Source organism: Suricata suricatta, chromosome 1, assembly GCF_006229205.1.
Source record: "Suricata suricatta isolate VVHF042 chromosome 1, meerkat_22Aug2017_6uvM2_HiC, whole genome shotgun sequence".
In the NCBI taxonomy this organism is placed as follows: domain Eukaryota; kingdom Metazoa; phylum Chordata; class Mammalia; order Carnivora; family Herpestidae; genus Suricata; species Suricata suricatta.
The window spans coordinates 71,852,622-71,866,415 of NC_043700.1; the positions used below are offsets into that span (position 1 = coordinate 71,852,622).

Below are 13,794 nucleotides of genomic sequence, written 5' to 3' on the forward strand. Positions count from 1 at the left end.
TAAATGACTGATCACTCAGGTGTCCCAGGAAATAAAACATTCAAATTAGATGATAGCATTTGGGCAAAACTTGCAACAAAGAAAAAAAATTATTTATAAAATACTCTCTGAATTTGTGCGTGTGCGCTTATGTGCCTCTCTGGCTCAGTTCAACTGTACTAGTGCATATTCCGCTGGTAAGCCTGAGGTTGATGTGTACATACTTGTGCTGTGATAAATGCTTGTAAAGTTTCAAAGATTATTCTATTCAGGTCACTGCTACTTTTAGAAAAGTGTTAATGGGACAGACTCCCCTGCCATTTGCCACCAGTGGGTGGGCCAGGACTTAACACAGGATTTAACCTCTACCCTTTGATGTCCAATATTTTCACTACAATCAGTGTCCTATTAGTTGATAAATCAGAACCCTTGGTATCTGTAGGTCTTGACTGGTTTTTATGATACTCTCAACAGGGGTGTTTGATAAACTCTAATAAAATGCAGGGGCTTGCTCACCAAGTAGTTTCTTGGGGACTATATAGGTGGATCCTAGAATATTTAATCCCTATAGTAATCAAGGTAAGTCTCTTTGACCTGCCACAAAAGGGGGCCCTGACTCCTTGTTGGATGCTTTGTGTATTGGAGATAATAAGTGCTTCAAGTAAATAGGCAATTGCAGCAATTTTAAGCATCTTCATTTTGCGTGAAGTGAATTGCTTTCAGAAAACCAGGGCTCTCCCCCATCACCTGAAGCATAGCTGCTGGCTCCATGGGGCCCTCACTTCATAGAGCTCCCCTAAATACCCAGATCTGAATCACCGCTGGCTCAGCAAAGTTAAAAGCTGATGGGATTCATTGTGTTATGCAGAACCAAAGTGAATGTGGCCACTGCTCAGTGGACTGAGTTCAGGGCGGTTCTCACAAATCGGCCAATGCTTCCCTTGTCAAATAGCCTAGCCATCTGGTCTGCCACTTTAAAAAGACTATATCCAGGCAAATTAAAAACATCTCTTTCTAGGGCTATAAATGGTGGGGACAAATTGTAGCTTTTGATTGGCCCATCTGGGTCATTCCTGTAAATGCCTCTGGTAAAGGCCAGGTCTGATAAGACCTAGTGCAACCGAACTACTGATCAAGCCTGCACCACCCAGATTGCCCTCACACATGGCCGCACGCTCACCATTCTAGGCTGTGCTCCCAGTAAAGAACTCTTTGTTATGCATGCCAGTCTTGTGATTCCTGCCAAAAGTTCGTCCATTTATTTTGAGGTAAATGAAGTCACAGATTGACTGCTGACAGACTGACCACACTACTGTCTCTCCTGGGTAGCCAGTGGTGCCTCCACACTGTTGATAGGTTTTTAGTTTATGATGTGCTGTTCTGGGCCGATCAACTGACCACACAGTTGTAGCCCTCAAAATTAATATCATATGTGCCATGTTCTTAGTTTTCCAGACCACTTGCAATCTGACACTAGGTACTCTTTGTCACAAAGCCCACTCGGCAAATAAGAGTTTCTGATGGATTATTTCATGACTATACCATCCACAGATGGCTAGCATTATTGAGCATTGAGAACAGGTTTCTAATTCTACCCCCCTCACTTCCTCCTGTTATATGTAGCTGAGTAAGGTAGTTGGGGTCACAATATGGCAGTCCCCAGAAAAGGGTCATCCCTGCTGGGCTGCCTCCTGGATGATAATCCGGACGAAAGGTCTGGGTGAAAGTGGGGATGATCAGAGAACAGATGAAATTACACATTCTCAAGCCATTCTCTGCTGGCACCTGAAAACATTTTAGATCCTAGAAGGGAGGGAAGGACTCTGTTTCCTAGATCATTCTCACTCTTGGCGCTATTGGTCTTCTCGGCTGGATAATGAATGTTTTGAAGGGCTGCTTCATGCCTTGTGGAATGTTTGGCAATATCAGTTGCCTCCACCCACTAGGTGCCATTAACACCTTTCCCCCAGTTGTGACAAAAATGTCTTTGGACATTGCCAAATGTCCCGTGGGAGATGAAATTGATCCCAGTTGAGAACTACTAACTTTGATCCAAAACTGCTACCTAAATCATGTGGCAATTGCAGCCACCAGTCTGATCTGCTGCTGGGTTTGTCATCTGTGTCCATGTGCTATGAGAAGAAAACTCCTATAATGAGATATGATTGGTTCTGAACTAGTCTGCTATGCCCGATGACAGCAGCAGCAGCTCCCACATGCAAATGTGTACAAACTCACCCATCAGCACAACTTTTAGTCTGGCTGATCACATGCTTTTGATGTCTGAGTGGCTTTGGGCAATACCAAAAATGGCAACCGGAGCTACAACTGTTTGGTGACATTGTCCATGTGACTTGATCAAACCAATGTGATGATAATCCAAGTCAGGTTTAACAACAAATTCCGAAGTGCCCTGTGCCCATTTGATTGTATTTCCAGTTGGGGAAAAATACATTGTGACATGGCTTTCCGGTGGAGACAGGCATTGCTTTTTTGCTCCTGTAGTGGCCATCTAATTATTGACAGTAACACCCAAGTTTAAACTCTCTTGTGTGTTTCATAATGAATAATATTAGGCCTGGCCTTAGAATACATCATGGCTGCCTCAAATAAGAGCGACTGCTACCCCCTTGGATTTATTCACAGTTGGCTGAGTGTGGAATCCTGGAGAGAATGACTGAGGCAAATACCAGATTGGCCTCATCTGTTGCTTTGAGTCGTGTTGATAATAGCCCGAGTTAGGTGTGGTGTGAGATTGAACCTGGTGACTAATCAGAGTGGTTGATGGAGAAGCATATTCATGTAAAAATTCTAGTTTGGCTAAGAACGTGTCACACTGAGGATAACCTGTGAGATGCAGTCTGCCACAGAGCCCAAGAGTCCCTACATGTTGTTCTGGGGTGTGCCAACTATACAGTTCTCAGCCTGCTCCTTACCTGGGCCATTTCTCAGGTTTGTGTTTGCACCTTGCAACCTTGAGAGATGATGTAAGGTCTCCCCCTGGAAAAAGAGCAGACTTGTTTCCACTTACTATCCGAGTGCTGAATTTTAGTGTTCCTCTTCTGTGATGCAACCCACTGTATGGTGGATCTTTTGCATTACCTCTGTGGGATTTGAGGGGAATGGGAAGCTGTCGCAAATGAACGCGAAGCTTTGGCTATTAATATGTGAGTAATAAAGTCCTTTTATTTCTGAGTCAGGAGTCTCATATCTTTTGCCAGCATCCATGAAACTGGCAGACTAACTTTTTAGCTTATAACTTAGGTAAAATGTCAAACACTGCACAGTTCCTGACACTTTCTCCTCCCCAGTTATATTGAAGCAAATCTTGAATATCAAATGTAATTATTTCAGCATGTATCTCTCAAATGATTCTTTAAAGAGAAAACAAGGGCACCTGGGGGTGCTCAGTCAGTTAAGCAACCAACTCTTGATTTCGGCCCAGGTCATGGTCTCACAGCTCATGCTGATTTGTAATGAGATTTTATGTAATACATCTTTGAAGGTGTCTTTTCAGGTAGGTGATACAAAACACTGAGTTATAAACGCGGCAGTCTGCACTGTGCTGCACTTGCACCTTAGTGTGAGTGAGGAGTGTGGTGACTGTGGTCTGTCACCAGCCATTCAGCTCTGCCCCTGTAGTGCAAAAGGCAGCGGCTGACAATACAGAAAGCTGAATGCATGTACTGTGTTCCAGTACAACTTTGTGTATACTGAAATTAATTTCATATGATTTTCACATGTGATGAAGTATTTTTTTCATCCATAATAAAACGGAAACGCCATTCTCAGCTTATAGGGCATCAAAAAACAACCCTGGCCAGATTTAGCCCGTGGGCAGTAACTAGCTGACCCAAGATGTTTATCACATGAATAGTTAGGGACCATAACAGCTGCCAGGAAGCCACAGACAACAAAGTCCCCAATACTGGACACCAAATGAAGAGAATAGAACAAATGCTAAAAACTTTATGAAAACTTTACCCCCCAAAAGAATTGAAGTTACATATTCAGAGTATACTGTATACCTGAGACTTCAATCAGAACCACCACCACCAAGACACATTTTATAAACATAATGGAATTAAAAAACTAAAAAATTCTTAGGGCTTCTAGCCAAAACCAGAAAGTGACTTATTAGGGAAAGAAAACTAGATTATCATCAGACTTTCCTTAGCAATCCTTATGCCAGAGGAAAATGGAGTAATATATTTAAGATGCTCAAAGACTCAAGAATGTTATAGTCAATAAAAGTGACTTTCAGGTATAACGCACACTGACAAATTGTACTAAACATGCAGGAACTTGGAAAGTCCTGCCATGAGAACTTATGAGCTGACCAGAGAACAAGCTTCAGAGTCACTATCGAGCTATCAACCTGAGGACTGGAAGTGGGCATTCATGACATAGTTGTAGGAATGAGACTACATAAGGCCTCTAGAACAGAAGTAATGGCCGTGTGCTCAAGCAACGCTAACAGCACAACCATAAACATTTAGTGGGCCATATGTCATTTTTTTTTTTTAACCTCTGATTATATTGGTAGTGGTGAGACTGCTGTGCATGCGATGTGGGTTGAATAATGATGGCATATTCATTCTATTGCACCACTGTGACACTGAGAATTTCCATGTCTTTTCTAGCTTTTAGATGCCACTCACTTCCCTTAGCCCATGGTCCCCTTTCTTCATCAAAGCTAGTAACATAGGGTAGAATCTTCACATGGCATTATCTCATCTCTTCTGCCTCATTTTTCCACTCTTAAGAACCTGTGTGGGGCACCTGGGTGGCTCACTTGGTTAAGCATCTGACTTCAGCTCAAGTCATGATCTCACGGCTGTGAATCACTTAACCAACTGAGCCACCCCACTGCCACTTCAGTAACCTGTTTTTGAAGACTGCTGTATCCCTGGTTATAATAGTTTTTGTTTTCCTGTGAAAGACCAAAGTAAAATTGTTCCAATTAGAATCAAGTAGAGAAAAGCAAAGTGTGAATACTTAAAATCTATGCATAAAATTTATAAGATACTTACGGGGCACCTGCGTGGCTCAGTTAGTTGAGCATCTGACGATTTCAGCTTAGATCATGATCCCAGGGTAGTGGGCTCAAGCCCCGAGTCTCCACACTGAGCATGGAGCCTGCTTAGGATTCATATGCTCTCTCTCTCCCACCCCCATCCTCTACCCTTCTCCCCTGTGCTCTAAATTAATAGATAAAGAAAAAAAAAGTTAAGATACTTAAATGGGAGACAGAATTATCCTTTCATTTTCCCTGGAGGGGTTACTCACCTTCAAGTTGGCCTAGAAGATAACTTGATTAAACTCACCATCAAACAGCCCAAACTATTTAAAATTCAATCACCAGGGTGCCTGTTTGGCTCAGTCAGTTAAGCGTCCAACTTCAGCTCAGATCATGATCTCACAGGTCATGAGTTCAAGCCCTGCTTTGGGCTCTCTGCTGTCTGCACCGAGCCTGATTTGGATCCTCTGTGCCCACCTCTCTCAAAAATAAACGTTTCTTAAAAATTCAACCATACATTCTTTTTGGAACCACTTTCAAATGAACCCTTCTAAGAACTATGCCAAGCACTGTTCAGAGATGTAGCAGATAAGAGCGTGACTACTGATTTTATCACTAAACGATGTCCAACACCAAGACAAAAACTACCATTTACATCAATTCCTGGACCCTACCCTCAATAACCACTCTTCTGACCTAACTCTGTCCACCTTGGAAAGTAAGCCCCCATTATTTGAGATTCAAATGTAATGTAATGTTTTTTACTGAAAACATTTGCTTCTTTGCTATGGGATGTTAATAGCAAATGTCATGCTTTTATTCAACAAATATTGAATATTTGGCATTGGAGAATATTTGGTTCTGAAAGCACTTGAGGTTTAGCAGTGAGCCGGACCTCCCCCCACCCACCTTCCTAGCAGTCTTCCTAGAATATTCTAGTAGAACCAAGTAAAAACCACAGAAAAAAGTAACAGGGAATCAGAAGTGCTGAAGGATAAGGTACAATTTTTAACAGGGCAAACCCAGCATCAGTGTCTAACTGACACTTAAAGGAACAAGCTCTGTGGCCATTTAAGGGAAGAGCATTCCAAGCACAGGGAAAACCAGTGCAAAAGCCCTAAGGGTAACAATATACCTAGTTCATCCAGGAATAGCGAGGACAGTCTGGCTAGAAGAATCAGAGAAATTGCAGTTAAGAGTCACAGGCAAGGTCACATGGGGCTTTTTGAGTGAACTCATCTAAAATTCCACAAGGGACCTATGAAGACCTGGTAGGCAGTAACAGTCCAGAGAGTAATGGTAGCTTGCTTCAAAGTGATAGTAATGGAGGTGGTAAGAAATGGTGATTCTATTTTATCTATTTTGAATAAACTGAATGGTCAAGGATGACCAGAGGATTTTGGCCTTGAATATAAGGATGTTTTGGTTAAACTACTGTGATCTGAAATACTACCTTTTAATGTTTATTTTTGAAAGAGCATGGGGGAGGGTCAGAGTGAGGGAGACATGGAATCTGAAGCATGCTCCCAAGTTCTCAGCTGTCAGCACAGAGCCTGATGCTGGGCTCAAACTTACAAACCTCAAGATCATGACCTGAGTTGAAGTGGGGCACCTAACTGACTGAAGCCACCCGGGTGCCCCTGGAATACCATTTTAGTATGGTATATGAAATGCCTATTTTACATCCAAAGATATCAAGTAAGCAGCTGATAGACAAAACCTATAATTGAAAGAAACATGTAGGCTAGAAATAAATATTCTGGAAGTCAGTTTCATATACTTAATAACTAGGGAGAGTATTGGTAAATGTCCGAGTACCAAGCCTTACTCTAAATTTAGTCTGAGATGAACTAGTGAAGAGTAGCCGCTGACATAGGAAATCTTGGAGATTAAGATTCTGGAAGAAAATCAACTGTCAAATATCACTAAAAGTAAATAAAATGTGGGTCATGAATAGACCATTTGGACTTCACAAAGTCATTGATAATCTTTACAGTGACAGCTTGTTGGGGGTGTCCAATTGCATCATTCAAAAGCAAAATTAGAGGGACCTGGCTGGCTCAGTTGATTAAGCACCTGGACTCTTGATTCCAGCACAGGTCAGAACTCAATTCACAGGATTGAGCCCTGTGTCAGGCTCTATGCTGAAAAGCCTTGGATTCTCTCCCTCTCCCCAATTTACACCCTCATTTTTTTAAATAAAAAAGTAAAATTTGTTACTAAGAATATGGTTAACCCAAACATGAAACTGCTTACATCCCCCCACCAAATATGTTAACTTTTCTGAGCTTTGCTCTCAGGGGTTTAAGTAGGGTGTTATCTTTAGAGCAAATTTCAGTATGTATGCTGATGGCAGGGACTGGTTAAATACTGATAAACGTGAAAACTGCTACAGGTATGAGCTCGATTAGGCAAGAAGGCAAAAAATGTTCACATAGACATGGATGGTAGGGTGAAGTAATGGGAATTTGCAAGGTTATCTTCTCATCCACTTCAAACTTCCTTCAAGACTTTAAGGTCTTGAGCTAATCAAGAATGAAAAAGTTGGGAGGTAAACAAGACTAGAACAGAATGGGTAAATGACTAGACGAAATACTAGATAATGGACCACATCCAATGCCCACTTATTCACATGCGATTAATAACCAATTTCTCTAGTCAAGTTCAACTTCACAGTACAGGTGAACAGTGGAGCATTTACTATCAGAAAATTAAAACACGTAGAATTAAAAAAAAACCCTAAGTGAAGTTAATGTGCTCTTCTCATTGCTCAGTCTAGCGGAGTGGCTTTTCAAGTGTGGGCCATAGCCACTACCTGAAAACTTGTTTAAGATACAAGTTTTCAGGGGCACTTGGGTGGCTCAGTTGGTAGAGTGCCTGACTGACGTTCAGCTCAGGTCATGATCCCTGTGTCCTGGGATCAAGCCCCATGTGAAGCTCTGGGCTGAGCATGGAGCGTGCTTGGGATTCTCTCCCACTGCCCCTCTCCCGTTTGCATGCATGCTCCAAAATTAAAAAGGCAAGTTTCCAGGTCTCACCCTATAACTAGTGCATCAGAAATTCTGGGAGCAGGGCCCTGCTATATTTTAACAAGCCTTTCAGATGGTTCAAGAACCATTTGAGGGGTGCCTGGGTAGCTCAGTTGGTTAAGCATCCGGCTTCGGCTCAGGTCATGATCTCACGGTTTGTGGGTTTGAGCTCCGCGTCGGGCTCTGTGCTGACAGCTAGCTCAGAGCCTGGAGCCTGCTTCGGATTCCGTAACTCCCTCTCTGTGACCCTCCCCTGCTCGCACTGTCTCTGTCTCTCAAAAATAAATAAAAATCATTTAAAAAAATTAAAAAAAAAAAAAAACCATTTGAAAACACACCACATAAAGAAAAATTTCATTAACTGTCCATAATACTACCATCCAGATCACTACAGCTTAAAATAGATCACTACCCTTTCACAGCTATTAAATAACTAAAATCAAAAACGGTTCAGAAAAGTTCACATCGCCATCAGTTCAAAACATCTGATTCACCAAGTGTATATTATTTAAAAATAATGAACAGAAATTAAACATCACAAATAAGATTTTTTATTTGTCACCATTAAATGTCTGAATATTACACAGATTCTTGGACTGGTGGCTCATAGCCATCAGCTCGTTCAACTTTAGCACCGGTCTCATCCCCAGTAGCTTTTCCAGAACTACTACCTTCACCATGAAGCTCCATGAGCTTTCCCACTAAAAGAAAGAAAGAAAATATTATAGCATACCATCATCTTAAAACAATAGTTTTCAATACATGTAGGCATGATGCCAAAAAAAATAAAAAATAAAAAAGGCCATCATTTGGCCTCAAAAAACAAGACACCAATGTATTTTATTTGGCTACACAATTTCTTTCAGGAATCCCATGAATTTCCACTTACATTCAAACTTGGGCTTCTTGAGCATTTTTACTTTTCTAACGAAGACATCATGGAGTGGGTAAATGGACTGACAAGCCTTCTCTATGTCTTTTCCGATGCTGTCTGGAATCCTGCAAAACAGTAATGACAGAAGAGAATAAACCTATACATATTATACCCACTTTATTTAATCCACTTAAATCCTCTTTTAAGACAGCCTATTACTGCCCCTTCACAGGTGGATGTTAGGTGACCTGAATTATACAGCTATTTAATAGCAAAGTTAGTATTTGAGCCTTCTGCCTTTTCTATTTCACCCTTAGCCAACTGCATGGGAACATCAGAAAAACGTTAACATTTTAATCAGTGAACATCATCTGGGACCGAAACATTTTGTCATCACCTGTTCCCATACATTATCGACTGGGGGAAGTTCTGTCTATTCGGTGTATTTTCTAAGGCGACAGCGTTTCTTATGCTTCCTTTTGCACCATCTGCCATGAGACTGCTTGATCCATAAGATGCAGAAACCAAACCACATTTACTTAACACTTCCACTTCATCTCAAGAGATTTAGCCAGACAGTTTCACAGACCGGATTTAAACAGAGGTCTGACTCCACCTTGTCTCAAATAAAGGAAAGCCTTTATCTGAGGGATAACATTCAGGGTTATGTTGTATAATGAAAAGGAACACTTACAATTTATTGACCACTTCTTTCAAGTCATTTGTCTGCACCTCTCGGGTCATGATTTCCATCATCTTTTTCCGAATTTGGCGGACCTGTTGGTGCTGAGCATAAGAGGTCTTCCGAATCTGATTGTTGCGTTTTTTAGTAAAACCGACACAAAAGAGACGAAGCAAATACCCATCGGTAGTCTTGACGTCAACATGAGCCTCAATCATGGTCTAATGAAAAAAAGATATTGTACCAGGTTCAATTTAAAGTTCTCAAATTTTAATATAAAAAAACTAGAAGATCAAGTACTTATATTTTATAATATGAAGTAGAAGATAAACTACATGTCTAACTTACAGAATTAACTTCCTTGAAGTAAACTTACCACAACAGTTACTCTAAATGTTACTGTTCTTCACATCTAATTAAATACCAAGCCCTCAACTCTCTCCCCTCCTCTTTCCTAGCTAACACTTCAATCCCCATCTAACAGCACCCAGCACCACCACCCCTTTCATGTATACCTGCCAGCCTTTAACGACCTACCCTTCTCACCTGAGTCACACAACTCTGCAAGAAGAGAATATAGGTTCAAAGACGCTCTACAATATGGACATCTACACTTACTTTTTTTTTTGTTAAATGTGTCTGAATAGGTGAAATATTGCTATAACACTAAATGCCTGTATTTTTAAATGTCCTTCATGTCCCAAACTACAGCCATGCTGAGGATTAAATATTCAATTTCACAACTAAAATGTAATTAAAAATCTGTTAACTACTCATATTACTCCATAAAATTAAAAACCAAAAACTACCTTAAGTAGCAACAAAATCTGAAATTACCTCCTTTGCAATTTGTAAATTTTATACCTTAGTTGAATAATACGCTTCCAACAAAAGGACCTTAAAGTATCTTCAGAAATTCAACCATAAAATTTTGGGGAATGTCAGAAATAAATGTAACGGTATAATCAGTATGTATCATTTGGGACCGAAACATTTTGTCATCATTCATTCCCATATACAAAACATCCCAAAACTGAACAGTTAACCAGACACACCTGAACCAATGTAGTTATTTCCTGTAATAACGAACAATCCTGACTGGATGCTTTGTGTCAAGCTCTTTGCTTAAGCATGTTTACATGGCTCTTTATTTCATCTCAACTCTACCTCCATTTTAGATACAGCAATCAAGGCTTGGCTAGCTTTAAGTTGCTGGCTGAAGAGAACACAATTGGGAAATGGAGCAGATTCCCAGATTCCCACAGCAGAGGCTCTGCCCCTCTTATGCTACACTGCAAGAGAAACCCTTTCACTATAAAATTCACTAGATTTTGAGTTTCAAAGATATTCCAAAAACAGTCAAAACCGAAGACTTGCACCTAGATATTCCCCAGCTAGCAATCCACATAGCAGAAAAACCAACTCTGATAACCCAGCATTAAACCTTGAAAATAAATCTTGCACTCCAGTTAAAGAAGATCATGGCTTGCTCACAGCTTTGCTCAAATTCAGGAGTACCTCTTCAGAGTCACCACTCAGTAAAAGCAAGAAAATATCAAGAATTTAAAATGAAACGCAGTTAAACTGTATATGCTCCCTGTCATTATGACATCCTTGGCCATCCACACCCCAGCACCAAGCACTCTAAGGAATTTTGGTTCTCACCTGCCATTTTTTGACCATGGAGCACATTTTGTCCCGGGTAAGATCCATGCCATGGAAATTAGTCAGGCAGTTTTTGCCCTGAACATCTTCAGTAATCAGTTTGAATTTCCTAAATGCAACTTCATCATTCTGCAGATCAGCAAGGCTTACTTCAAACACACGACCCTTGAGGCCGTCAGATGCGATTTCTATACAACAAGAATTGTCATTATTATTAGGAACCACATAAAGTCAAGTCAACAAAGAGACGTCCATGCATAAAGTTGAACTGAGAAATCAGAAAATTTGGGGGAAAAAAGACTAACTTTTGTTAACCAAATTATCTGAACACCGATGACCTGACTATGCTCATTATAAGCTCAAAACTACCCAGGCACATTTTCTTAGCGATTCTAAAAGCACCACCTTCCTTCTACTAGTGTAGTGCCAAATACAAGCACCACAGTGGCCAAAGGTGCAACCAAGAACTGGTATTTCCTCCAGTTCTTCCACCACAGGACCACCAGCAGACCTTAAGAAAAATTTAAAAGAAGCATAAAATACTCACTGGTTCCTTGAGTTCTCGTGACTAGTGTTTTTCCAATATTTCTTATATTAAACATTGCCGGTGCTTTTACATCATACCAATCTTTCTTTGAAAATGGATCAACCCTGTATTAAAAACACATTTATATTTAGTCTTATCACAAATCATGTTAATTCTTACTCAATTTGTTTTTTTTTTTAACTACATTTTTAATACTTTTCTCATTCTCATGATTTTACGGGCTAACTGCCATGTAACAAGCAACTGGAGTATGGAACAGTCTACTCCTCCCACTGAGGTGAAGGGCGCATATACAAACCTGGCTCTTCCCCACGTCTGCTTCATTTTGTACACAGACCAGACACTTTGAAAAAGCTATGCCATAAACGTACACACTTCCCAACATCAATACACAAGCAGCACTGCCTCAGAATAACATCAAGGTCTCTTGAACTCCACTGGTGCATTACCACTCGTACTGACTCAGGATATTCAGGACTCAACGCGAGCTCTTAAGGAACTCCAAGGTCCCACCTGGCCCAAAGAGAGGTGGGGGTGTAGGGTCCTGGCCGAATAGGAATGACTTCAACTCTTACAGTAGCATCGATTTCCAGTGCAACTTACAAAGCCAGGGAGCCCGCAATTCCGAATACGCGAGCCCCGAGTAGCGACGCCAATTTGGATCAAAAGGGATACGTCCAAGACCCGCCAAGGCTAAAGGAAAGGAACCTGTTGTGGGACAGAGAACCCAGACCCGCCAGGCCATCGTTCGGAGGTTATTAACCAGGCACGGCGCGCAATCCAAACGGCATCGTTGCCATCCAGCACACTCCGCCTTCCAGAACTTGCCCGCCGACCCCTGAAGAACCCGAAAAAGCTGGAGGCCAGAACAGAAGCCACTTACACTTTCTTCTTGGCTCCTTTTTTGCCGCCTTTCGTCAGGCGCTTGTTCTTCCCGACCGCCATGGCGCTGCTGAGGGAGCCAAAAGGACGGAACTGTAACTCGCGCGAGAACTTAGACGTACGGGGCTCGGCGTGTCATCTACGTGACCTTCGATCTTGCGTTTTTCCGGCCTTAAAGTATCGCGACAACAGAAAGAGGAACTCCTCCTATTGTAGCTGCGACAGCGCCCTCAAGTGTGGGGAGAGTGCGCAGCACGATCAGCGCGCCCTGCTCTGTTGGTTCTCTCGATTCTGCGCTGGGGACGCGCAGGCGCTGGCGGCTGAGATAGAGGCAGGGTGGTGGTTGTCGGTGGATTCCGTGGCTCTGGCGCCCGGAAGTAAGTTGAAGGAGACAGCTTCTGCATATTGTTAAAAGCGAACATACCAGTTAACCTGGTTTTTTTTTTTCTTTTCTTTTTTTGAAAGTATGGGGTTTGGAATCAGACAGCAGATCCAGTTTCAAATGCTAGTTTTAGTATTTAGCCTGGTGACTTGTCTGCCTTCAGTTTCCTCGTATTTAAAAGGACATAGTAATATACACTGCCTCACAAGATTGTAAATAGGATTAAATAAGTATGACTTTGGAGATATGATAGGGAAAGATAGGATTCTGTAAGCAGAAAGGGAGAGGCTAAGGCTTGAAGACCCTTGGGTGGGGAAAAACACATTTCAAAACATTTCTTCTGGGAACTTACGACCTGGAGCAAGCAAACTCCCTCAGGGGTATAAAGTTCCTCTTGAGAATGTAGCTGACACCACCTACTCCCCCTCAGGTTCCCCTCAGGTATTTGACGAAAGACCTGACTAAAAATACTAGTAGACCTTAGAACCAAGGTATGGCCACAGACCACTCCTCATTTAATGGAAAAGAGCCAATCAAAAAGGAATGACTAGGCGTTCAGACTTATCAGGCCAGAAAGGGTAGAGAACCTGAGAAGAGGCAAGGGGTTAGGAAAGGGGGCCCATCGAAAGCCTATAGAACAGGGGCGCCCAGGTGGCTCAGTCTGTTAAGCCTCTGACTTTGGCTCAGGTGATGATCTGACTTTTGTGGGTTCGAGACCCACATCGGGCTCTCTG

At 41.8% G+C, this 13,794-nt stretch overlaps 1 protein-coding gene and 2 non-coding genes across 3 annotated transcripts; all 3 read right to left on the reverse strand.

Annotated features, from left to right (window-relative positions):
• Positions 1-8,556: 8,556 nt before the first annotated feature.
• On the reverse strand, positions 8,557-12,786 carry RPS3A (ribosomal protein S3A). Its single transcript, XM_029940207.1, has 6 exons — positions 12,680-12,786; positions 11,797-11,900; positions 11,250-11,437; positions 9,597-9,805; positions 8,918-9,027; positions 8,557-8,729 (listed from the first exon to the last, which is right to left on the reverse strand). Exons 1-6 carry the CDS (start codon positions 12,739-12,741, stop codon positions 8,608-8,610), a joined length of 795 nt encoding a protein of 264 aa, XP_029796067.1. The 5' UTR covers positions 12,742-12,786; the 3' UTR covers positions 8,557-8,607.
• Positions 9,233-9,304, reverse strand: LOC115303686. The gene has a single exon (XR_003914193.1). It is a non-coding gene; the product is annotated as a small nucleolar RNA SNORD73 (small nucleolar RNA).
• Positions 10,522-10,594, reverse strand: LOC115303683. The gene has a single exon (XR_003914188.1). It is a non-coding gene; the product is annotated as a small nucleolar RNA SNORD73 (small nucleolar RNA).
• Positions 12,787-13,794: the final 1,008 nt, after the last annotated feature.

What these genes read in the sequence shown, in the direction of transcription:
- RPS3A (XM_029940207.1), bottom strand. Translation starts at nt 12,741, where the DNA reads ATGGCGGTCGGGAAGAACAAGCGCCTGACGAAAGGCGGCAAAAAAGGA. An exon ending in CCATGGTCAAAAAATGGCAG is followed by an intron (nt 9,806 to 11,249) that starts GTGAGAACCAAA and finishes TTTTTTCATTAG; the next exon opens with ACCATGATTGAGGCTCATGT. An exon ending in CAAGAAGCCCAAGTTTGAAT is followed by an intron (nt 8,730 to 8,917) that starts GTAAGTGGAAAT and finishes TCTTTCTTTTAG; the next exon opens with TGGGAAAGCTCATGGAGCTT.